This window comes from Colletes latitarsis, chromosome 11 (genome assembly GCF_051014445.1).
Source record: "Colletes latitarsis isolate SP2378_abdomen chromosome 11, iyColLati1, whole genome shotgun sequence".
In the NCBI taxonomy this organism is placed as follows: Eukaryota; Metazoa; Arthropoda; class Insecta; order Hymenoptera; family Colletidae; genus Colletes; species Colletes latitarsis.
Genome location: NC_135144.1, coordinates 29,614,275 through 29,637,530, shown reverse-complemented (window position 1 = coordinate 29,637,530; position 23,256 = coordinate 29,614,275). Strand labels below are relative to the sequence as shown.

Genomic DNA, 23,256 nt, shown 5'->3' with positions numbered 1-23,256 from the left:
ACCTAACGTCTTTTCTGCAGTAAATAATTTCTCAAAATTATTTTTACAAATTTTTTTTTTCAAGTGTCAATTTGAAAATTGTCATCAAGAGTTACATTTGCTCGACTTTGCGTTTTTTTAAATGTACTCTAACTCAGACCTAACGTCTTTTCTGCACAAAATAATTTTTCAAAATTAAGTTTAATTTTTATAAAATTAATATTTTTTAAAATTAAATCGGGAATTAAATTTGCCAGACTGCGTTTTTTTCTAATTTTCCCTAACTCAGACCTAACTTTTCTGCAGTAAATAATTTCTCAAAATTATTTTTACAAATTTTTTTTTTCAAGTGTCGGTTTGAAAATTATCATCGAGAATTAGATTTGCCCTAACCCAGACCTAACGCCTTTTTTACACTAAATAATTTTTCAAAATTATTTTTACAAATTTTTTTTTTCAAGCGTCGTTTTGAAAATAATCATCGAGAATTTGCTCGACTTTGCGTTGGAGATTTGAATGCATTTTTCTCAAAGTGGGTTGTTTTTTGTTAAGCATTAAATTTTTTTTTTCGATTGGATGAAAATTTTGTTATATTGGCGATGTACACGTTTGGTGGTTCTTCGTGGGAATAAAAAATTTTCGCGGAGTTGCGAAAACGTGTTATTGGGAAAGACAAAGGAAACTGAGAAATAATTCGTTGCGTTTTTACTTGTATATGTACGATTCTGCGACCCAGATTTCCATGTTTGCACGCGTAACATAGTTCGAAGGTTGATCCGTATTATTGTTCCTAATTGGAACACCTTATCTGATTCGCTTCCATTTGCATATACTTTGGATGACGTTTTTTTATAACCAAGAAACTTTAATATAATTCTATTCCAAATTCTTTGTTGAGAAATATTAATTTCGTTTGTTAAGTGATATCGAATGGACAAGAATTATAAAAAATTAATTCTCAAGTTAACACATTGAAAAACATAAATTTTGAATACAATTTATACATTTGTATAAATTTTAACAAGGTTACAAAAATAAGTACAAATTTTAGGTTATGTAGCTTACGATGGTCTAAAATCAAAATTTTACTTTTGCAGAATATTGTACCGTTTTGATCTGACAGTGAGCGTGTTAAAAAAGAGGAATATTGTAACAAAATTTAATTCTTTATTTACGTAAAAGAGAATTGTCTTTAGCCAGAGTAGATATTTATTTTGGTCAAAGGCACATAAGATAGTGGTGTTCTGGTTTCATGTTTCTTAAAACATCGTACAGGTTATCCGATTCGTGTATCTTTCTCCTTCTGCGTTTGCTTCTCTTTTTTATCTGCTTCTTCGTTTTACCGTACCCCCGTGGCTTGTAGCACACGAGAAGCAGTCGCGGGATAAGAAAAAAAGTGTCCATAACGTACGACATTCTTCCAAGGTACGACACTTTCATATTACCGTACACCATACGTCGTAAATGTCGTTCCTAAGCGCATTCCATACTCGAAGCTCACGGTTGTGTTGTTTTCTTATCTGTACTGGACGCTTAAGTAACTAGCAGTGAGAAAACACTGTTTATGCCAGAATGGAAACCCCTAATTCATTCCACGGATTTCCATCATGGCGGCGATCACGATTCTTCGATGGTTCACTTTCCAAAAAATAATTAAAAAAGAGTCGAAAATTGCATTCTTAAATTAACTTTTTTCGACGATCTATAGCTCGTACAATTTTCATAACTTTTGCTTGAAAAAAATACTACGTATACTCGAAAGATCGCTAAATATATGTGTCGAATCCCAAAACGAACCAACCTACAGTTTTCTTTGTAAAAAAATAAGAAAAAAATGCCTGAAAATTACATAATTAGACTCGTAAAATTTTTATTATTTTTGCTTGAAAAAGATTTCGTGCACGCTCGAAACGTGGATAAATATATGCGCGGAATCCCAAAACAAACCAACCTAACGAAGACGATTTATATAACTTTAAGCACGACACTCGAAACCTCTCGAATTGTCTGGTTGCGTGACTCCAGTGTTTTTTTAGGACGTTACTCGGTAATCAGTTGCCATTTTGATTTAAGAATCGCGACGTAAGAATTCGAAACCGTTCGAAGGGTCCCCCAAAGACCTGCCATTCTTCCACGAGAAGAAGGCACAGCGTATTTACATCCCCACTCCTGTTGCTGTCCGCTGACTCACAGGTATTGGTCGAAAACGGCGACGAAGATCGGTGACAGCCAATCAGCGGGCTGCAGCAACAGTGGGGATGTAAACACGCTGCGCCTTCTTCTCGTGGAAGGACGATAGGCTCGATAGTTTGCTCGGATTTATGGAACATCCCTCGAATGTTTACAGCTCGAGAGAATTCCATAAAGTTTCGCGAGTCATAGGACGTCCTTCTATGTTCCGCGCGTTAAACGAGAATTCCCTTTTACAGACGAGATGCTGGAGTGCGAGACCGGATCCCTGTTGGGCCGAGTCACGGACCTCGAGAGGCAATCCTTGGCGCAGAGAGACGAGATAGTTTGTCTTCGCGCTACTCTCGCGGACGCGCTAAGGCGAATCGCCCAGCTGGAAGGACGCGAGAAAAGAGAGGACGAGAGGAACGAGAGGAGAAACGAGAGAATGGTGTCCTCGCCCTTAAGGAATGGACACGTACCGCTTAGAAGTAAGTACGCCAGGCTCGCGGCGAACGAATCCTTCCCAACTCGGATAACGTTCGTTGTTATTCAAATATTCGAGCTTCGACACGATTGAAAATAACAATTTTTATATTCGTTACCTTCATAATACTCCTATCGATAGATCCGCGATGTTTTCCCGATGAAAATGAGTCCAAACACGACCCTAATCGGAGTATTTTTAATTTTACGTCGTTTAAATCGTTTTTCGAAAATTTTTTTGTTTTGATAATTTGAAATAGTCTAAACTAGGTCGTGTTTGAGCTCGTGACGAACGAATTCTTCCCAGCTCGGATAACGTTCGTTGTTATTCAAATATTCCAATTTCGACACGATTGAAAATAACAATTTTTATATTCGTTATCTTCATAATACTCCTATCGATAGATTCGCGATGTTTTCCCGATGAAAATGAGTCCAAACACGACCCTAATCGGAGTATTTTTAATTTTACGTCGTTTAAATCATTTTTCGAAAATTTTTTTGTTTTGATAATCTGAAATAGTCCAAACTAGGTCGTGTTTGGGCTTGCGACGAATGAATCCTTGCCAGCTCGGATAACGTTCGTTGTTATTCAAATATTCGAGCTTCGACACAATTGAGAATAACAATTTTTATATTCGTTATCTTCATAATACTCCTATCGATAGATTCGCGATGTTTTCCCGATGAAAATGAGTCCAAACACGACCCTAATCGGAGTATTTTTAATTTTACGTCGTTTAACTCGTTTTTCGAAATTTTTTTTGTTTTGATAATCTGAAATAGTCCAAACTAGGTCGTGTTTGGGCTTGCGACGAATGAATCCTTGCCAGCTCGGATAACGTTCGTTGTTATTCAAATATTCGAGCTTCGACACAATTGAGAATAACAATTTTTATATTCGTTATCTTCATAATACTCCTACCGATAGATCCGCGATGTTTTCCCGATGAAAATGAGTCCAAACACGACCCTAATCGGAGTATTTTTAATTTTACGTCGTTTAAATCATTTTTCGAAAATTTTTTTTTTGATAATCTGAAATAGTCCAAACTAGATCGTGTTTGAGCTCGCGACGAATAATTCCTTGCCAGCTCGGATAACGTTCGTTGTTATTCAAATATTCGAGCTTCGACACAATTGAGAATAACAATTTTTATATTCGTTATCTTCATAATACTCCTATTGATAGATTCGCGATGTTTTCCCGATGAAAATGAGTCCAAACACGACCCTAATCGGAGTATTTTTAATTTTACGTCGTTTAAATCGTTTTTTGAAAATTTTTTTTTTGATAATCAGAAATAGTGCAAACTAGGTCGTGTTTGGACTCATTTTCATCGGGAAAACCTCGCTGATCCATCGAGCCCTATCAAATTCAGGATAATTGAATTTAATTAAATATTCTTTTTAAATAATAATTTTTTTCTAGGTAATCAAAATTCGGTGCCCCAAAAAGACATACGCTTACGCCAGACTGGCGGCTCCTGCCTGAGGAATTCATCGTCCTCGGGATCTTCTCAGGACGTGAGGGATCCAATGTCCAGTCCACGAAGACCGGTCAGTTATACCCATTCGTCGCAGCTTCCTCAAAGGTACTTGTTCTTTGCGACAACTTCGCGCGTTTCCGAGCCTCGATGGCATTTACGTAGACGTATATATATACACTTACGGAGAAAAGTTAAAAAACATTTAAAATGTTTCTTAATTTTTGTCACGTTCTCGAAGTTTAATATATTAATCGAATTCATTGTACACTCGGTATAGTTCCCATCGTTCCATGCGTGCGATAATGTAAGTAATTCAGTAGCAACTAATAAATGTGTTCACTGTGTTGGAAAACCACGCTGTGTCTAAAAATACGCACCTGTGCAATTTGTTTCTCGACTATCGTCCGTAAGTGTGTGTATATTAAAAACGAGGAAAAATTACTGTGGACAATTATCATAAAATTTCGAATGCAATGCTAAATTGTTCATTTATTTATTATTTGTAAACCGATTAAAAATTGTACGCATCGTATTCAAAATTTTACAGTAGTTCCATGTACGATGAACACTCTGACTCACGTATTGTCACAAGAATTATTCAATTAACTTAATTAATTGTCAGTGGAATTAACGAAAGGGCTTACGAATAATTCGTTGATTTTTTTCTGCAATTCTCCAAGTTACTAATTTTTGTCATGTGCGCAAATTAATTATCCGTTGGCTACACTATGATTTATAGCGTTCAAAGTGTGTGACATATACTACAAACCCATTAACTCGTTCGTCGCCGAGGGTATTTCACTTGGTCGTCTAAACTCTCTCGTGGCTCATTCTCCTTATTCAGAACGCAAATAGATTACACAGAATGCGTCACGCAATTGGGTTGGGTCGTGCTGCCAGTTTCGTTGAAGACAGAAAATAATGATAGAGGGAAAAGTTGAATGGTACGAGGAGATCTATCTTCTCATGACCTCGCTAATTTTATACGTACAACGATGCGTTCGCGGATTCCAATTGACCTTTTCCGTCAAATGGAACTGGCCACTTTATTCGGATGGATTAATTCCTATCGCCATCTTAAAAGTACCAACGGTCGGTATTCAAAATATCGGCATTTGAAATTTATTGTCACATACTTAACTCTACATGTTTAAATAAGAATTTTTTGATCAACGTCCAATTTGAAAAATATAATTAAAATTTCTAAATTTAGAATTTTTTAAACTGGCAGCCCGTGAAAATATTTTTACCGAGAAGACATTTAAATTTAAAATGCTCGATTTTGGCTCGTCCTGTACATCGCTGGTTCGCGATTAAAGTTCTTTTTTGCCGGCGACGAAGGTGTTAATGTCGAAGACAGATGAGGTGAAACTAATTTCACTTTCAGAAGGTCGGTTCATTACCAATCAACTGGCTCATTACACTCGGACAGTCCCAGTAGTAGTAGTGTTTCCCCGGTGCCATCGCCAAGTCCTAGAGCTACACCACTGCCTGTGGCCAGGTACATGCATTCAAATTAAATTAATTCACACTTCGCTCTGTGTTATCTACTAAACGAGATTACTTGTAATTTTATTACGAGCCGAGTCAGAGATTCAGGTTTCTGTTTTTTCGCGACACGCTGTATAGTAATCCCCGCTTATACGACTACTAATTTTCCCCCTACTGGAAGGAAGGAACGGAGGCTCCGCCACTGTCTTCATTTATCCGACACGAATCGAGTCTCATCCACAGCCGAGAATAACAATTTTTATATTTGTTATTGTATCCATCGTAATAGTTGGATTGGCAGTGTTTTCCCGATTAAAATGAGTCCAAACACGACCCTAATCGAACTGGTTTTAATTTTAGATCATTTAAATCGTTTTTCGAAAATTTTTTTTTGGAATTAAAAGTAGTCCGATCAGGGTCATGTTTGGGCTCATTTTTATCGGGGAAACCTCACCAATCCATTGCATTCTATCAAATCCAGAATGATTCGATTTAATTATATATATTCCTTCTAAATAATAATCCTCTTGTAATAGTTGGATTAGCACTGTTTTCCCGATTAAAATGAGTCCAAACACGACCCTAATCGAACTGTTTTTAATTTTACGTCATTTAAATCGTTTTTCGAAAATTTTTTTTAGAATTAAAAATAGTCTGATCAGTGTCGTGTATGGGCTCATTTTCATCGGGGAAATCTCACCAATCCATTGCATTCTATCAAATCCAGAATGATTCGATTTAATTATATATATTCCTCCTAAATAATAATCCTCTTGTAATAGTTGGATTGGCACTGTTTTCCCGATTAAAATGAGTCCAAACAAGACCCTAATCGAACTGTTTTTAATTTTACGTCATTTAAATCGTTTTTCGAAAATTTTTTTTTAGAATTAAAAATAGTCCGATCAGTGTCGTGTTTGGGCTCATTCTCATCGGGGAAATCTCACCAATCCATTGCATTCTATCAAATCCAGAATGATTCGATTTAATTATATATATTCCTCCTAAATAATAATCCTCTCGTTGACCGACAATGATTAAAAACAGGCCTAAAACTCATCTGGTATATAAAACTATTAACAAGTTCAACGAACTAATAATTAAATCGTTGTTTAAATTAAAAGAACAATATATAAACTACACGTTTAAAACTCTAAATGCGTTAACAAATGTCGACGTACTTTTTTCGTCGACATCAATGCATCTGATACGAAACTTTGGACGTCCAAAGGTATCAAACTTCGAAATGGATATCAGTAACGATTTCCTATTAAAACGTCGATATCGTAAAGAAATTGGAGGGGATTTACGCGTCACGAACCGAGACTTCGTTCAACTACGTAATTGAACCTCGGCCCGACGAAGCGGGAATTCTGCAGCGCAGGTAACAAGCTTTCTCGTCACATAGTAATCCTGTTATTCGATAGATCACCGACAGCAAGATCAAACGGGCCGCCTCAAAGCAGCTTAAGAAGGGCGAAACGGTGGTCGTCGACGGGGGACTTTACGCATTCTCCGCAAAATCAGGGAAGCAATTCGCAGCTTGTCAGTAGCAGGTGAGCAGAGAATTCGTTATCCCTTAAAGCGAGTGCACTTTTGGCTGCTTTCGTGATTTACGCACAGGCTCGTTGCCTCTTCGGTGCACTTTTCGCTTTTTCAAACGTTCTTTTGCGTCGCGCGGACGTCGAACGTGTGCCCCGACAGTCGAGACACCCCATGAACCGTGACTACCGAGTAGACCAAAAAAACCGGCTGACGCGTACGATTTTTTTCCAACGTAACCTTCGAGCCTATCGCTCCCAAACTTTGCACGTTCGTTCGTCCAACTTTCGCCGAGCCGTAATAATTTTTTCGAGCGCGAATAATTCGTTTCGAGGAAATTAGAAATTTTTTAATTCGACGGTGTACATTGGAATTCACGCGGAATTGTATTCTGCGTCCAAAGCAGACTTTCGAGAAAATTTTTAAGAAACCAATCGATGAAATCGATTTACTCGAGTGTCCACGGTACGGATTAATTTTTACAAAATTTTTAAACGAATCTTTTTATTTAAGTAATAATTTTTTTTCGAACAGAAGCGTGTCGTTGGTTTCGTTTATTTTTTGGAGTAAATTCCTTTGGAGCGAATACCTTGCGTTCTCGCGTTCCAAGTCCGACGGATCGACACGGTCGAGCAGAGCAACGAACCTAACCCAGACCTAACTATTGACGATGTACACCGACGCGGAATTCGCTTCCTGAATTCACAGCTCATTAATCGTCAAAAGCGAGCAACTGTCTCCCGGTTGGTTTCCACTTTGCCAGGCGGCGGTAGCCTCCCTTTAAAGTCAACTGAGTCGTGAGAACGCGAACGGAAGTGCACAATTCCCCCTCGTCGCGTAGGAGAACGTTGCAAATCGCACGGAAAATCAACACGTTCGACGCGTCGCGCTGTTTTTCTTCCCATTGCGTCCTCGTTCCTTTTTCTGTTCTATTTTTATTCTCTGTTTGTTTTGCACCGCATGGTTTTCGTTTGCATTTTCGTTCATTATAGATTGTCAGCATCCACCAAGTCTCTCTTCAACCTCTTCAAGCCGCCGGCGCTGAACAACATGAAACACGGGTAAATAAAGACGTATTTTTCGCATTATTCGATTTTCACTCGCCGGGCCCCTTCTGCGAACGAACCACGTGCGCCCGAGCACGTGCATTCACCACGTGTGCAATTTACTAACTTTCAAATGTACTTATTTACCCACTTGCGAGGCAAGTGCTCAATTTTCTTCATCTTTTTTTTTTAGGTGTGTGTGTATGTGTGTATGTGTGAGATACGAATTACACCGGCGGACAGAATGGTAAGACATCCCCGAAGGACGCGAGGGTGAGGCTTTGAGGGTGAATCTCCACCCCTTGGACCGAGGAAATTTATTTTAAAAATTTTAATCGCTTCGAGTGATTTGAAAACTTTGATACTTTCATCTCTATTTATAATTGAGATTTCTTTGTAGGGGTGGGATTCGAGAATCTTTCTAATTTTTTTTTAAAATAGCAACATAAAAGCAAACATTCAGTTTTAACAAATATCATTTAACCCCTATTTTTTAATATAGTCTTAAATCAAAATTTTAGGTTATGTAGATTACACTAGTCCAAAATCAAGATTTTAGGTTATGTAGTTTACGAAGATCTAAAATCAAAATTTTAGGTTACGTAGATTACCCTATTTTTTTCTTAATTTATAATATACCATTTAAATTAATTTATCCTAACCCAGACCTAAACACTTCTACACATTTTATAATTCTGAAGCGCAATGTTGCAAAATTACAAAAATTATTTATTTTATTTTTCTAATCAAATTTCAATATTCCAGTTTATTGTAAAATGAAGAAATAGTTTCTGGTTAAACAATATTTCACAGAAATGAATTAGAATATTGAAAGACAGAGAAATGAAATGAAATAACTTTTGTTTTCCGATACGATTGCAGTAAGAAATTAGTTTCTCCGAATAGTAACATTCGCGAATCGATGGAGGGCGAAAGGAACCCGTGCCTTGCACTGACAATGAAATCGAAACGACACGATACGTGTTACAGCCGCATAGCATGCTGTTAATTACCATAATAAGAGTTACCTTCGGCATTCGACCTCGCATGCGGACGCACAGGATTCCTGCCGTATGATGAACTCACCTCCGCGAAATGGAATCGAGAAACACGTGCATGCATAATGGATTCGCGCGGGAAGCGTGAAAGACCCATTTTAATTTCAAATTACGCGCGCTTATTTGGAGCACGCGAACGTGAACGCGGCTTTCATTTTTTTCGCTCGCAAAAGGAAAATCTTGTTTCGCGTTTCCGACTCGCCTGCATCGAACCCTCGAGACCCACTTTGAAAAGGAATAGTTCGTTGTTTTCCCTCGGAATACTCGATTCGGTACAAATTACCATCTTATTCTTTGTACTAAATTAAATATTACAGAAGGAAGAGCAGGATTTACCACTAGGGGACTAGAAAAATTCATTCTCAACTTGAAAGATTTGAATTTGTCAAACAAATTTTAGGTTATGTAGTTTACAATGGTCTGAAATCAAACTTTCAGGTTATGTAGTTTAACATTGTCTAAAATCAAACTTTCAGATTATGTAGTTTACGAAAATCTAAAATCAAACTTTCAGATTATGTAGTTTAAGATTGTCTAAACTCAAAATTTTAGGTTATGTAGTTTAGGAAGATCTAAAATCAAACTTTTACGTTATGTAGTTTACGCTAGTTTAGAATCAAGATTTTAGGTTATGTAGATTACACTAGCCTAAAATCAAACTTTTACGTTATGTAGATTACGCTAGTCTTAAATCAAAATTTTAGGTTATGTAGTTCACAAAGATCTAAAATCAAACTTTTACGTTATGTAGTTTAAGATTGTCCAAAATCAAAATTTTAGGTTATGTAGTTTAGGAAGATCTGAAATCAAACTTTTACGTTATGTAGTTTACGCTAGTTTAGAATCAAAATTTTAGGTTATGTAGATTACACTAGCCTAAAATCAAAGTTTTACGTTATGTAGATTACGCTAGTCTTAAATCAAAATTTTAGGTTATGTAGTTCACAAAGATCTAAAATCAAACTTTTACGTTATGTAGTTTATGCTAGTTTAGAATCAAAATTTTAGGTTATGTAGATTACACTAGCCTAAAATCAAACTTTTACGTTATGTAGTTTACGCTAGTCTTAAATCAAAATTTTAGTTTATGTAGTTCACAAAGATCTAAAATCAAACTTTTACGTTATGTAGTTTAAGATTGTCCAAAATCAAAATTTTAGGTTATGTAGTTTAGGAAGATCTAAAATCAAACTTTTACGTTATGTAGTTTACGCTAGTTTAGAATCAAAATTTTAGGTTATGTAGATTACACTAGCCTAAAATCAAACTTTTACGTTATGTAGTTTACGCTAGTTTAGAATCAAAATTTTAGGTTATGTAGATTACACTAGCCTAAAATCAAACTTTTACGTTATGTAGATTACGCTAGTTTTAGATCAAAATTTTAGGTTATGTAGATTACACTAGCCTAAAATCAAACTTTTACGTTATGTAGATTACGCTAGTCTTAAATCAAAATTTTAGGTTATGTAGTTCACAAAGATCTAAAATCAATCTTTTACGTTATGTAGTTTACGCTAGTCTTAAATCAAAATTTTAGGGTATGTAGATTACACTAGTCCAAAATCAAAATGTTAGGTCAAGTAGTTTACGATATTAATGGTAAATAATTCTTTCGAATAGAAAGATTAAAGATAATTCTTTCGAATAGAAAGATTTATTTATTACAATTAATCGAATGCAGCAGTATCAGAAAAGAATGTAAGAAGATGGTTGATAGAATCGTTTTGAACTGATTTCCAAAGATGGCGGTATTTTATTGGGGCAGCTATCCCAGTGAAAAATGTCCCGTGGGTGGGGTTAAATACGTGGAATTTGATAACAAGATCACGTTGGGTTGGCTGTGGATTAAAGGTCGCACGCTAAGAATGCAATTGTAAATTCCGCGTTAAACGAAGACACGAGCAGAGAACCGGTATTCGGCTCGCAACTGCACGGAATCACGCGAAACCAGGCGTTAAAATCGCGCCGCGAAACGAAAGGGGGGCGGTCAGCGTGCATAAAAAGAGCAAAATGTTGTCATCCTGTAGATTGGTACGCGATAATGGAGGGAACGTTTTACTTTAAAACACGGTATCAAGGGAGCCCGGGGTACGAAACTCGCGTGGATAATGGCTCATTTAGCGCGGAACGAGGCGCGCCGTCGCGTTCCCGAAGAAAGTGAATTGCGATTCTTGCAGTTATACAACCGTGAATACCCCTCCCTCCCCACCCTCCTTGGTTTCCTGGTACACGTTGTTTCCAGCTGATCTTAGACGGCCGGCAAAAAGAGCCGGAGCAGGACGAAAGATTTTATTCACGCTTTACCGATTTACTTTTACGATCAAAAAATTCTTAGTGCCACTCGACGCGCACGATGCACTTTAGTACGCGTAACTTTATACGTTTACTTAATTAAGACCGCCGCTCGTGACTGTTTTCATATAAAAAAAAGATACTCAAACGACACGGAATATCTCGAGATCGTATCACACGTAATTAATACCCTCTCGATCGAAGATGTTTAAATAATATTTTTCTAAATACGTAAATTGAAACTACCACGCACGATTGTTTAAATAACGGATAAAGTACGAACTTTCCAAGAGAAAGAGGCGAGAGTAATTTATAATCAATTAAGAGAAAGGTCGGACAATGTGCTCGAGACGTACAGGTTATGTCGGTGTGGGAAACAAACATTTCAGACCGCCGTATAGGGAAAACAAATGGCGGATGGGAGTAAATTAGAGGAAGAAATCAACTTGCACGAGATGACGAACGTTTCACTCGAATACGAAAGAGATTTTTTATTACCAGCGATAGTAATAGTATGTTTCTTGAAAAAACTAGTGGTTTTCAAGGTCGTTCCTTCGAACGGTGCCCCATTTGCCAAAATAAATCTGCGAATAAAAATACAAAAATTGTAACTGGAAGAAATTCAATCCGTAAAACCGTTGGGCGCAGAGGCGTCCCACTGTTCCCAATGTTGGTCGTTATCTGCTTTTCACGGTCACCTCGAAAGAACGAGACGACGTTACCGGCTTGTTTACGAAACGAGCAACTCCAGGCAAGGTTTGTTTCTTTTTTTCTTTTTCGAGCGTTTCGTATTTCGTGTCTGGAGGAGTCGAGGTTAGTCCTTGATCGTAATCCAGCCGAGGAGAGCAGACGCGCTGCAAAAAGGAACGTAAAAGTGACGTAACGCGGTAACGCGCAAAACTGTGTGGTTCGTCGAGTAATAAAAGCGGACGCTGGCTCGCGTGAGTCATTCTCCGTCGGTTTCGAGAGCAGATCGTCGCAACGAGTTCAGCCGTGTGTCGATACGTGCAAACGAAACACCTTCGACGAGCAGCAACGATTTTCGTCTCGAACACCCGAGTCGATAAATTCGAAATTGGCGTTCGAGCGTCAGGTGTCCCGAGACGCGGACGCAGCGAGCGTGTCGCGACGGCTCTCGACACCGGAAGCTGATAAACCGGGCCGGAATACGCGTCGAAAGTGGTGTTGCAAAGTGTCGACCGTGGAAATATTAAGTTCGTGCGTCAAGTGACTGTGATATTGGAGGATTTCGAACGAGCTTTCCGAACTTTATGATCGATAGTCGATCGTTCTATCGGTTTTTATTTTGCAAGAAAATCAAGAAAAGTATGTAACTCGAATAGCAATTCGAATAATCGAGATCACATTAATTGTTTAATTGTATACTCGGATGTAATACGAAATAAATGTTTTTTCGTAATTTCTTGTATTTACATCGAAAAGTAATTTGTATAATTCTTCGTTTTCGTGCGACTGAACATGATCTATTTATATTCTCTTTATGCTAATAATTGTCCTCTATTGTACTTGTGTCCAATACACTCTCAAAGTCGATTATCAAAAATTTTCTTCGCCATCCTGTTAATCATCTTTCCAGCTCTGCACAGTGTATAACCTGTTTCTTAACCCTCGAGTAACGGGCTCTGGGGTCAATTTTGACCCAAATCTAGATTTCACTATATCTTTTTTTTATTCTTGAAAATTTGAGAAACGAAAGTTTTGACAACACTGAAAGAGTTTGCATGGATCCCAGGAGTCCTCCGGGTCAACATTTCATGGGTGTATTTAACCACATTGTTATTAACACTTCGACAATATTTGCCACTATGGAACTGGAAAAATTAATTCTCGAGTCGAGACGTCGAGGGGAATAAACTTGAATAGAATACGCGAATTTTAGTAGGGTTACAGGAATAAGTAACGAAACAAAATTAAAATTTTAGTCTTGTTGAATACCGTACGGTTTTGACACGGCAACGAACGCGTTTAGGAAAGATTAGACGTGGTTTCTGTCGTTCACAGCACCAGAGACATGCAGTACAACGAGGAGGAAAGCACCGTACGTATGTACCTACGAGGACGACCCGTCGTCCTGTACGTTCCGACGCCATTAATGGAGTCTTACGATCTTCACAAAGTCAGCACACCGCCACAGAGCAAATTGAAGCTCGATTGGGTTTATGGTTACCGGGGCAGGGACTGTCGAAGTAATCTGCATCTACTGCCGACCGGGGAAATCGTTTATTTCGTCGCCGCGGTGGTGGTCTTGTACAATATGGAGGAGCACAGTCAGAGGCACTACTTGGGCCACACGGACGATATAAAATGGTGGGTTGCGCGGAACTAATGATTGCATATTCGTGCGCTCTCGTCCCGCGCTTTCTTTTTCTGCTATCATTTAACGGATAGAATGTTAATTTATTGCTTTATCTCGCACGGAATATCGTTCACTCTCGGCAATCAGAATCGAAATAAGGGAAATCGAATGCCATAAAGTGGTAAATATCCAGTGAATTTTTTTCGTTCACTTTAATTTACGAGTGTAAATAAAACGGACTGTAATATTATACAGGGTGTTCGGCCACCCCAGGGAAAAATTTTACTGGGGGATTTTAGAGGCTAAAATAAGACGAAAATCAAGAATACCAATTTGTCGATGGAGGCTTCGTTAAAAAGTTATTAACAATTAACTTTAAAAATTTCAAATCGTTCTGGAAAAATTATTTTCGGTTGTGGGAGTTAGTTACAATCATTTTTGGTGAATACACATACCTTCGAAATCCTACCCACATTCGAGAAAAAAATTCGAGAAAGTACTGAAATTTTTAGACGAAATTAAAAAATTTCACATCATACTAAAAAAATTATATTTAGTTACAGGGGTCGATTACAAGCATTTTTGGTCATTACACATACCTTCGAAATTCTACCCACATTCGAGAAAAAAATTCGAGAAAGTACTGAAATTTTTAGACGAAATTAAAAAACTTCAAATCAAACTCAAAAAATTATTTTCGGTTGCGGGGGTCAATTACAATCATTTTTGGTCATTACACATACCTTCGAAATCCTACCCACATTCGAGAAAAAAATTCGAGGAAGTACTGAAATTTTTAGACGAAATTAAAAATTTGCAAATCAAACTCAAAAAATTATTTTCGGTTCCGGGGGTCAATTACAATCATTTTTGGTCATTACACATACCTTCGAAATTCTACCCACATTCGCGAAAAAAATTCGAGAAAGTACTGAAATTTTTAGACGAAATTAAAAAATTTCAAATCAAACTCAAAAAATTATTTTCGGTTGTGGGGGTCAATTATAATCATTTTTGGTCATTACACATACCTTCGAAATCCTACCCACATTCGAGAAAAAAATTCGAGAAAGTACTGAAATTTTTAGACGAAATTAAAAAATTTCAAATCAAACTCAAAAAATTATTTTCGGTTGCGGGGGTCAATTACAATCATTTTTGGTCATTACACATACCCCCGAATTCCTACGCACTTTCGAGAAAAAAATTCCTTACCGAAAATCTAATTAGACGCCTAAATATTTCGATGAAAAAAAAAAAATTTCAAATCGTTCTGGAAAAATTATTTTCAGTTGCGAGGATCACTTACAATCATTTTTGGTGAACAGACATATCCCCGAAATCCTACCCACTTTCTAGAAAAAAATTCGAGAAGGTGTAAAATTTTTCGGCGAAAAAAAAAAATTTGGAATCGTTTTGGAAAAATTATTTTCAGTTGCGGGGGTCAATTACAATAATTTTTGGTGAACAGACATATCCCCGAAATCTTGCGCATTTTCGAGAAAAAAATTCAATACGGGCGGAACTTTAAACGTTAATAACTTTTTAACGAGGCCTTCATCAACAAATTTATATTCTTGATTTTTGCCTTATTTTGGCCACTAGAATCCCCCATTAAAATTTTTCCCAGGTGTGACCAAACACCCTGTATACTGATTAAGTAATCGTGTTTTACGTAAAGTCATTAAAATATCTTAATGGATTTTATACTTTTTTGCTCGATTGCGTAAGCGCAATTTCTGTGGGATTACATACTTCGAAATATAAAAGCATATAATTTCAGAAATTAAGATACTGTTCGTCGGGAGACATTTAATTCTATAATTTGAATTGTTAACTTACAAGGACAGATTTTTTTAAGTATCTACGTTATTTTGCAATGTATTTCAGCATAGCAATTCATCCGAACAAGCTGGTGGTCGCCACCGGCCAAGTGTGCGGAACTGACAGACGAGACGCCATGGTACGTAAAATATAAACAAAATAATTTACAAATATTTACGATAAAATAATTAAATCATATTAAAAATTTATCACAGCCACATATTAGAATATGGAATTCGGTGAGCCTAACCACCCTGTGCGTGATTGGCAACGGGGGATTCGACGGATCCATTTGTTGCCTCTCGTTTTCGAAGGCGGACGGTGGAAATTATTTGTGCGCGATCGACGAAACTTCCGATCACAATATATCCATCTGGGATTGGCAAAAGGGCGAGCGAGGCACCAAGGTAACCGAAACGAAGGTACGTTTCAATTGATAAGTAAACAAATGAAATTACAATATTTTAAACGGGAGAAGAAACAATTATAATTGTTTAGTAACGCCTGTTGCGACGATTTGTATATTTTCTGACTGGAACCAACGAAAGAAAATTAATTTCAGTGTTCCGTCGACACGGTGGTGTGCGCTGAGTGGCATCCGTTGGAACGGAACCAAATCGTGTCCTGCGGAAAGGGGCACGTGTCCTTTTGGTCCCTAGATAACGGCGGTATGCTGTACAAACGAATGGGGATTTTCGAGAGCAGGGAAAAACCGAGATACGTCACCTGTGTGGCTTTCAATCAAAATGGCGATGTTCTTACCGGCGACAGTAACGGTAACATCATCGTCTGGGGCAGAGGTAAACAAATATTTTTCATCCCCTTTCTCACACTCCACTATCGATGATGCCCTTCGATTTTACTTTGCGTCTTTTTCTATATTTTTTATTATCAAACACGTTAAGACGGAGTCAAACTTAATCAAACAGATTGATTGGCTTGTCTGAGCACCCAGGAGTAATTTTTGATCGAATAATTAATCGTATGTGATATTCTATGGTTGCTCAAACATAGTCAAACTTAATCAAATGGCTCGTCTAAGCTTCTAAAAGTAATTCTTGATCTAAAATTAATTTTAATCGTATATGATATTCTGTGGTTGCTCAAACATAGTCAAACTTAGTCAAATGGCTCATCCAAGCTTCTAAAAGTAATTTCTGATCGAATAATTAATCATATATGATATTCTGTGGTTGTTCAAACTTAGTCAAACTTAGTCAAATGGCTCATGTAAGCTTCTAATATATGATAGTATATGATATTCTGTGGTTGCTCAAACTTAGTCAAACTTAGTCAAATGGCTCATCCAAGCTTCTAAAAGTAATTTCTGATCGAATAATTAATCGTATATGATATTCTGTGGTTGTTCAAACTTAGTCAAACTTAGTCAAATGGATCATCTTAGCTTCTAAAAGCAATTTTTGATCTAAAATTAATTTTAATCGTATATGATATTCTGTGGTTATTCAAACTTAGTCAAACTTAGTCAAACTTAGTCAAACTTAGTCAAACTTAGTCAAACTTAGTCAAACTTAATCAAATGGCTCATCTAAGCCTCTGAGCTTCCAGCTCCTCGATTGTCATTTTAATATCGATTTAATATAGCAAAAACATTTTTCTGCAGGTACAAATACAATCTCTAAGCTGGTGAGGAACATCCACGAGGGGTCCATATTCTCGATCTGTGTTTTGAAGGACGGTTTCATCGTCACCGGCGGTGGTAAAGACGGGAAAATATTGTATTTCGACGAGTCGTTAAATTTGACGGGAGAAGAAGCACAAGTGAGGCTCTATAAAATATTAGATTTTAATTTTCTAACTGTTTCTGCATTTTTATTTTATTTATGTCATAATATTCAGATCGAGGACCATTTTGGAGGCATCAGGACGCTAGCAGAGGGCAGGGGTTCTCAATTGTTGATCGGTACAACGAGAAATTGCATTTTGGTCGGCGACGTGGGGATGGGATTCAATCCAGCCATGCTGGGGCACACGGAGGAGGTTTGGGGCCTTGCTGCCCATCCGACTTTGCCGCAATTTGCCACGGCTGGCCACGATAGGTTGTTGCAAATGTGGGACAGTCTCAGTCACACCGTTGTTTGGAGCAAAGACATTGGGGTCAGTGAAAATTATTATTACAAAATGTGCGTTGAAACGAGCAGAATTAATGAAATCGATCTGAAAATAAATTTGTTGTATTTGAAACCTATTAGTTTTCTAGATAATCACCGTTTAGCGGATGAAACATTACTTATTGTTAATTGTATCTGACTTGTTCTTGCAATGTTTTCTAAATGGACGAATGTTAACGAAAGAATTTTATTTAGGAGCAAGCACAAAGCATTGGCTTCTCGCCAGATGGTAACGTAATGGTGGTTGGATGCACGTCCGGAAAATGGCTGGCGATCGACAGTGAAACACGAGAATTGTACACTCACCATAGCGATGGATTGGAACCTATTCAGGTATGATAATTTTTAAGTGCCAAGATTCAATGTTCCCGTGGGAAAAATTTTAACGGGGAATTCTAGAGGCCAAAATGAGACGAAAATCAAGAATATAAATTTCTTGTCTGAGGCTTTGTTAAAAAGTTATTAACGTTTAAAGTTTCGTCTGTGAGAACCACTATCACGGAACTTTAAACGTTAATAACTTTTTAACGAAGCCTCCATCAACAAATTGGTATTCTTGATTTTCGTCTTATTTTGGGCTCTAGAATCCCCCTTCAAAATTTTTCCCAGGGGTGGCTGAACACCCTGTATGTATCAAAAGATTACAAGCTTTTCAATTAATTTGAAAATAATGTTTTATGATTAATTTTTAGGTTCTACGATTTTCACCAGATGGCACGCTTTTGGCGCTTGGTTCCAGAGATAATTGCATTTATATTTATCAAGTGAACGGGGACGCAACCAAGTATAGTCGAGTCGGCCGATGTATGGTAAGATTGTCTTAAAAATTACAAACTTCTAGCTCGAATTTTGCTGGCACAAAATGCTATTGAAATCATTGTGTAACTGAATTTAATTCGAAACACAATTAATATTGATATATTTACTTCCTTAACTAGTTCTCTTCACAGATATATCACAGTTAATTTTTGCAAAAATATCATTCTTTCTGAAACAATCATTACGCCAAAGGTCGCACGATGAATTCCATCGCACTCTGCGCAAATATAATTCACAAAACACAACGTAGCGTTCAGTACATATCAGTATTAAATTATTAAAAATCCAATTTCGCTGTACAATTCGCTTATATGTATCATATTATACAATTTGTGGTGTTCAATCATCGACGTTCATAGTTTTCAATACTTATTTTATTAACGTATATGGAGGTGATAAAAATCGATGGAGTTATACAAGCATGCTGCAACGTTATTATTGCATCGTATGAAAGTAATAAAAATATTTTCTCAATGATGTTATCGATTATTTACGAGTGCAATATAACTGAGGGCAATCTAAGAATTTTTTAAATTTCTCAGAAATACGAATCAATTAAACACAGTCTGTTGTAGAAGCATGTATGTTCGTATATAGATTTGTTATTATCAAATTAATTACGAAAGAAAAGTTACAACGAAATATACGCATGAGGCATTCGATACGAATTACAAAAGGTTATTTTCTAAATGTTTAAACACATCGAGCGAGAAGTTTCCGCCAGCCCTCGATAAAACATAATTCCAAAACGAAATTATCAATGTTGCTTAGTATAAACCCGAATCGTAACCACAAATACTACTCACACTTCTTTTCTTCATTTCTAGCCGAAGCGGATACGAAGACGTAGAGTAAGACATATGTTTTTGGTTGCTCAACAACGAAAAGGAGACACTATGTTACGCGATGAAATGCTATTGCTCAAAAATGAAATCGAAATTACGTATTGAAGATACGACGTTAAAAATAATTCGAAAAAAAAAATCTATCATTACATCGACGATATACTGTCTCTGAAACTGATGCAATATCGTCATAGTCATTTATAGTAAACACATACAGGCTGATAAATTTTTGTTTAAAGATTGCTTGCCGCGAGCACGCATGGTAGACGTTGTTTGCACAAAATGGTTGACACTTCTTTCATGGCGGTGGCTGCAGATTCATTCGATTCATAACCTCATTTTTCTTTCTATCTCGCGACACAGATATAAACTTAGCTAGCAACGATGCGTACGTAGTTGCAAAAAGTGGCGTTGATTCTTCGATTTAAACGTGGATTTGTATTTCAGGGTCACTCGAGTTTCATAACTCACGTGGACTGGTCAACGGACGGACAATATTTACGAAGCAACAGCGGGGACTATGAGCTCCTATATTGTAAGTAATTTGACACTTATCAATTATGAAAATTAACCTCTTAGACTCAGAGGGAGCCACTGTGGCGGCTCGTCGTTCAAAGAGGCGACATAACCTCTAAGATGTTGAAGGATATTAAGATCGAGGCTGTTTAAAAATTGCGCAGGGAATCCTGGGGTCTGTCGTCAAATTCCACAGCCCTCCACGTTGAGGGACATCGAATGGGCGAGTCACACTTGCATAATATCGTTCGAAACGATTGGAATATGGCCCGAGGGTGCAGACGGGACCGACATTAATAATTGTTCTCGCAGCAGCGACTCGAAACTTCTGGCGACAGGGGACGACTTTGGAAAAGTAAAATTGTTCTCGTACCCAGCGTGCCAGCCTAAGGTAACTCGCATATCATCGTTCAGAGACCTATTATACGTGGGAAAAATTTTAATGGGGGATTCTAGAGACCAAAACAAGACGAAAATCAAGAACACCAATTTCTTGTCTGAGGCTTTGTTAAAAAGTTATTAACGTTTGAAGTTTCGTCTGTGAGAACCGCTATCACGCGCCGTTCTACAGGCGGAACTTTAAACGTTAATAACTTTTTAACGAAGCCTCCATCAACAAATTGGTATTCTTGATTTTCGTCTTATTTTGGCCTCTAGAATCCTCTATTAAAATTTCTCCCAGGGGTGGTCGAATACCCTGTATACCCAGAGTATAACCTATAAAAAATTTTTTCTCTGAAACGAATTAAAAAATATTGAATTGAATATTGAATTACACTTTGATTGTCGAAACGAGGATAAAGCATCCTGTATCGTTGGAACAAGCCGCGTAGTGGGGGGATAGACGCGTCGATGTATAATTGCTGTCGCGTGAAAAGCGTGAACGTGATCGAAATGCGTGAATTTGTTTGTTTCAGTCCCTGTGCCACACGTACGGCGGCCACTCGAGTCACGTTACGAACGTGTCGTTCCTCCAGGACGACACACGATTGATTTCCACTGGCGGAAATGACACGAGCGTTCTACAGTGGATCGTAAATTACTAATTCGATCGGTGGCATTTCGCGTCGAATCGATTTACATTCGAAGTGTCCTTCGTGGTCGAGCGGTTGGAAAGTGGACGAAACGAGGCGGAAGATATTTCGAATTGACTGCGAAATTAATCGCGACGAGAAAACGAGCCGAGTCCGTTAGAATTTCGTTTGAAAGTGTCCTTCGCGATTGGCTTGACGGAGAAAGGGACGAGGAGAAATTATAAATTTAAAACACTTTTTTCGAAGCAACGTTACTCGTATAGAGTTTTACAATTACGAGATACCCAAAGAACCGACAAAATCTCAAGATTACGAAACGACAGAAAAGAGAAACGCTAGGTACAATTGAGGAAACATTCGTTTGTTTTACCGTGTAAGTGTCCTTTACGAATTAATGACTGAAAGCTGTACCGTTAATTTACCCAAACGATCGCCGCTGTGACTTGAAAGCGACGCCTCGCGGAGGACTCGTTTGGCGCTGTAATTCGGTGTCTATCGATAACGCATAACGAAGTGTCTTTTTTTGCATACTCTACGTATTCACGACTGTTTCTCGAAGGTTCTTTCGTCTAATAACCACCTAATAACGACGTTGCACCTAGAAACAAACCTTCGCCGTAATTCAGCACCGAGGAAATTAAATTGCACGGTTGTGATCGATGTTACGGATATATCGTGGCCTCCATTTTCTATTCCTCCTGCTCGTTTCGTGCCACGTGGCACTCCATGAGTTCGTTTCTTTATGTTGATCAGAGTTGGGGTGAGTTTGCGAAACTTGTGTGCAGCGTTGAATCGAATGGAAGGGAATTCGTAAGAATTTATTTCAAAAGCGAACGAAGTCGAAACTCGATGCTTCTGAAATTGAAAAACTTCTAAAATTACCGCCGCTAACCGAGCAATTATTTTTCCACGCGTAACAATAATAAATTTAACTATGTAATTCGGTAACGAACAGAATTTATAACCAACGATGGTCGTTGCGATAATTTTATAAATCTATCGTTCCCGAGCATTTACTCGAACGAAATTGTTACTAAATTAATAATAATTTTAATTTACCTGCTTGAATGCGATTGACTCTGGTTTACGCGTGTGTGTAAGTGCGATACACTTAAATTTGGATGTCGAATGTGGTCGAGGGAATCCAAAGAATCTCATTTCGAGAACTTCGTAGCCTTCAAGGGGGGGCTGGAAATTTGGAAACTTAGTTCCACGGTTCCTCGACGAGATTCGAGTTTCTTGGGTGAAGGAAGGAAAATAAGGAACTCCGTACCGTAAAATGCCGTCCAATAGGAAGTACGTAGCATAACATGGAAATCGACGGGTATGCTTGTGGAACCGAATCCGTTGATTCTACTTAATTATTAAGCGAAACTGATTTCGTGATCTTCGTTGAATACTTTAGGGAACAATAATTGATTCCTCGGACTCGAGGGGGAACGCAGCCCGTAGTTTTTAATATTTTTTTCGATAGCTTAACCTCGTTCGGTTCGATCGTTTACAAAATTTAGAAATAAAATGTTCTTCGTTGACGTTAATATTAATAACGATGATAATATTGAAAAATTTTGGGGGAATTAGAAAGTATTCGCAGCTGATTTATCGACAATGAGTGGTGGGAAGTTTAGTAAATTTAAGGCGCGAAAGAGATGAAAGATATCCAAGATGGCGACTTGGTTATACCTATCGTGAAGTGTAAATAGGATTAGATCGCAATTACCGATTAGAGTTTCCTTTACCGTATATTATTTTTTTCCCCTTTTGGTACGAACTATTTTACCAAAGTCCAACAAAGCAAGGATAATCAGTCTATTTTCACTCATCGTCATTATGTAAGATATATACATATATCTATATATTTTATTTATGTCGCGTCGATGGACGTCTGTGCGTATATGTATCTTTAACGTTTAATAAATCGTCTTTGCCGACAATCCCTCGTTTAATTCGACTCGTTAAAATACCGAGTCATTTTCGAATTTCTATTCTTCGAAAATGGCTGTCTTCGTCAGGCAAAAACAAACGAAAATAAATGAGCTAAAATAAAAATTAACAAACGTATATATTTTAATGGGAAAAATTTTAATGGGGGATTCTAGAGGTCAAAATGAGACGAAAATCAAGAATACCAATTTGTCGATGGAGGCTTCGTTAAAAAATTAATAACATTTAAATTCAAAAATTTCAAATCATTAAGAAAAAATTATTTTCGG

The 23,256-nt window shown here is 37.5% G+C and overlaps 1 protein-coding gene across 12 annotated transcripts in view; it reads left to right on the top strand.

The window, feature by feature from the left end:
- LOC143347700 (echinoderm microtubule-associated protein-like 2) overlaps nucleotides 1–22,977 on the top strand; it is a 56,560-nt gene extending 33,583 nt beyond the window's left edge. For 6 of the 12 annotated variants that reach the window (XM_076777128.1, XM_076777131.1, XM_076777122.1 and 3 more), the window contains 17 exons: nucleotides 2,409–2,639; nucleotides 4,067–4,229; nucleotides 5,512–5,625; nucleotides 7,043–7,171; nucleotides 8,150–8,218; nucleotides 13,579–13,884; nucleotides 15,764–15,836; nucleotides 15,913–16,119; nucleotides 16,260–16,497; nucleotides 17,322–17,479; nucleotides 17,558–17,815; nucleotides 18,025–18,162; nucleotides 18,522–18,638; nucleotides 19,476–19,499; nucleotides 19,941–20,028; nucleotides 20,174–20,400; nucleotides 20,927–22,977. In XM_076777128.1, coding sequence (XP_076633243.1) covers nucleotides 2,409–2,639; nucleotides 4,067–4,229; nucleotides 5,512–5,625; nucleotides 7,043–7,171; nucleotides 8,150–8,218; nucleotides 13,579–13,884; nucleotides 15,764–15,836; nucleotides 15,913–16,119; nucleotides 16,260–16,497; nucleotides 17,322–17,479; nucleotides 17,558–17,815; nucleotides 18,025–18,162; nucleotides 18,522–18,638; nucleotides 19,476–19,499; nucleotides 19,941–20,028; nucleotides 20,174–20,400; nucleotides 20,927–21,055 — 2,669 coding nt within the window. In that variant the 3' untranslated portion in view covers nucleotides 21,056–22,977. The remainder of the gene's footprint in view (nucleotides 1–2,408; nucleotides 2,640–4,066; nucleotides 4,230–5,511; nucleotides 5,626–7,042; nucleotides 7,172–8,149; nucleotides 8,219–13,578; nucleotides 13,885–15,763; nucleotides 15,837–15,912; nucleotides 16,120–16,259; nucleotides 16,498–17,321; nucleotides 17,480–17,557; nucleotides 17,816–18,024; nucleotides 18,163–18,521; nucleotides 18,639–19,475; nucleotides 19,500–19,940; nucleotides 20,029–20,173; nucleotides 20,401–20,926) is intronic. The other 6 variants (XM_076777123.1, XM_076777129.1, XM_076777130.1 and 3 more) reach the window with 5 other exon arrangements.
- Nucleotides 22,978–23,256: the final 279 nt, after the last annotated feature.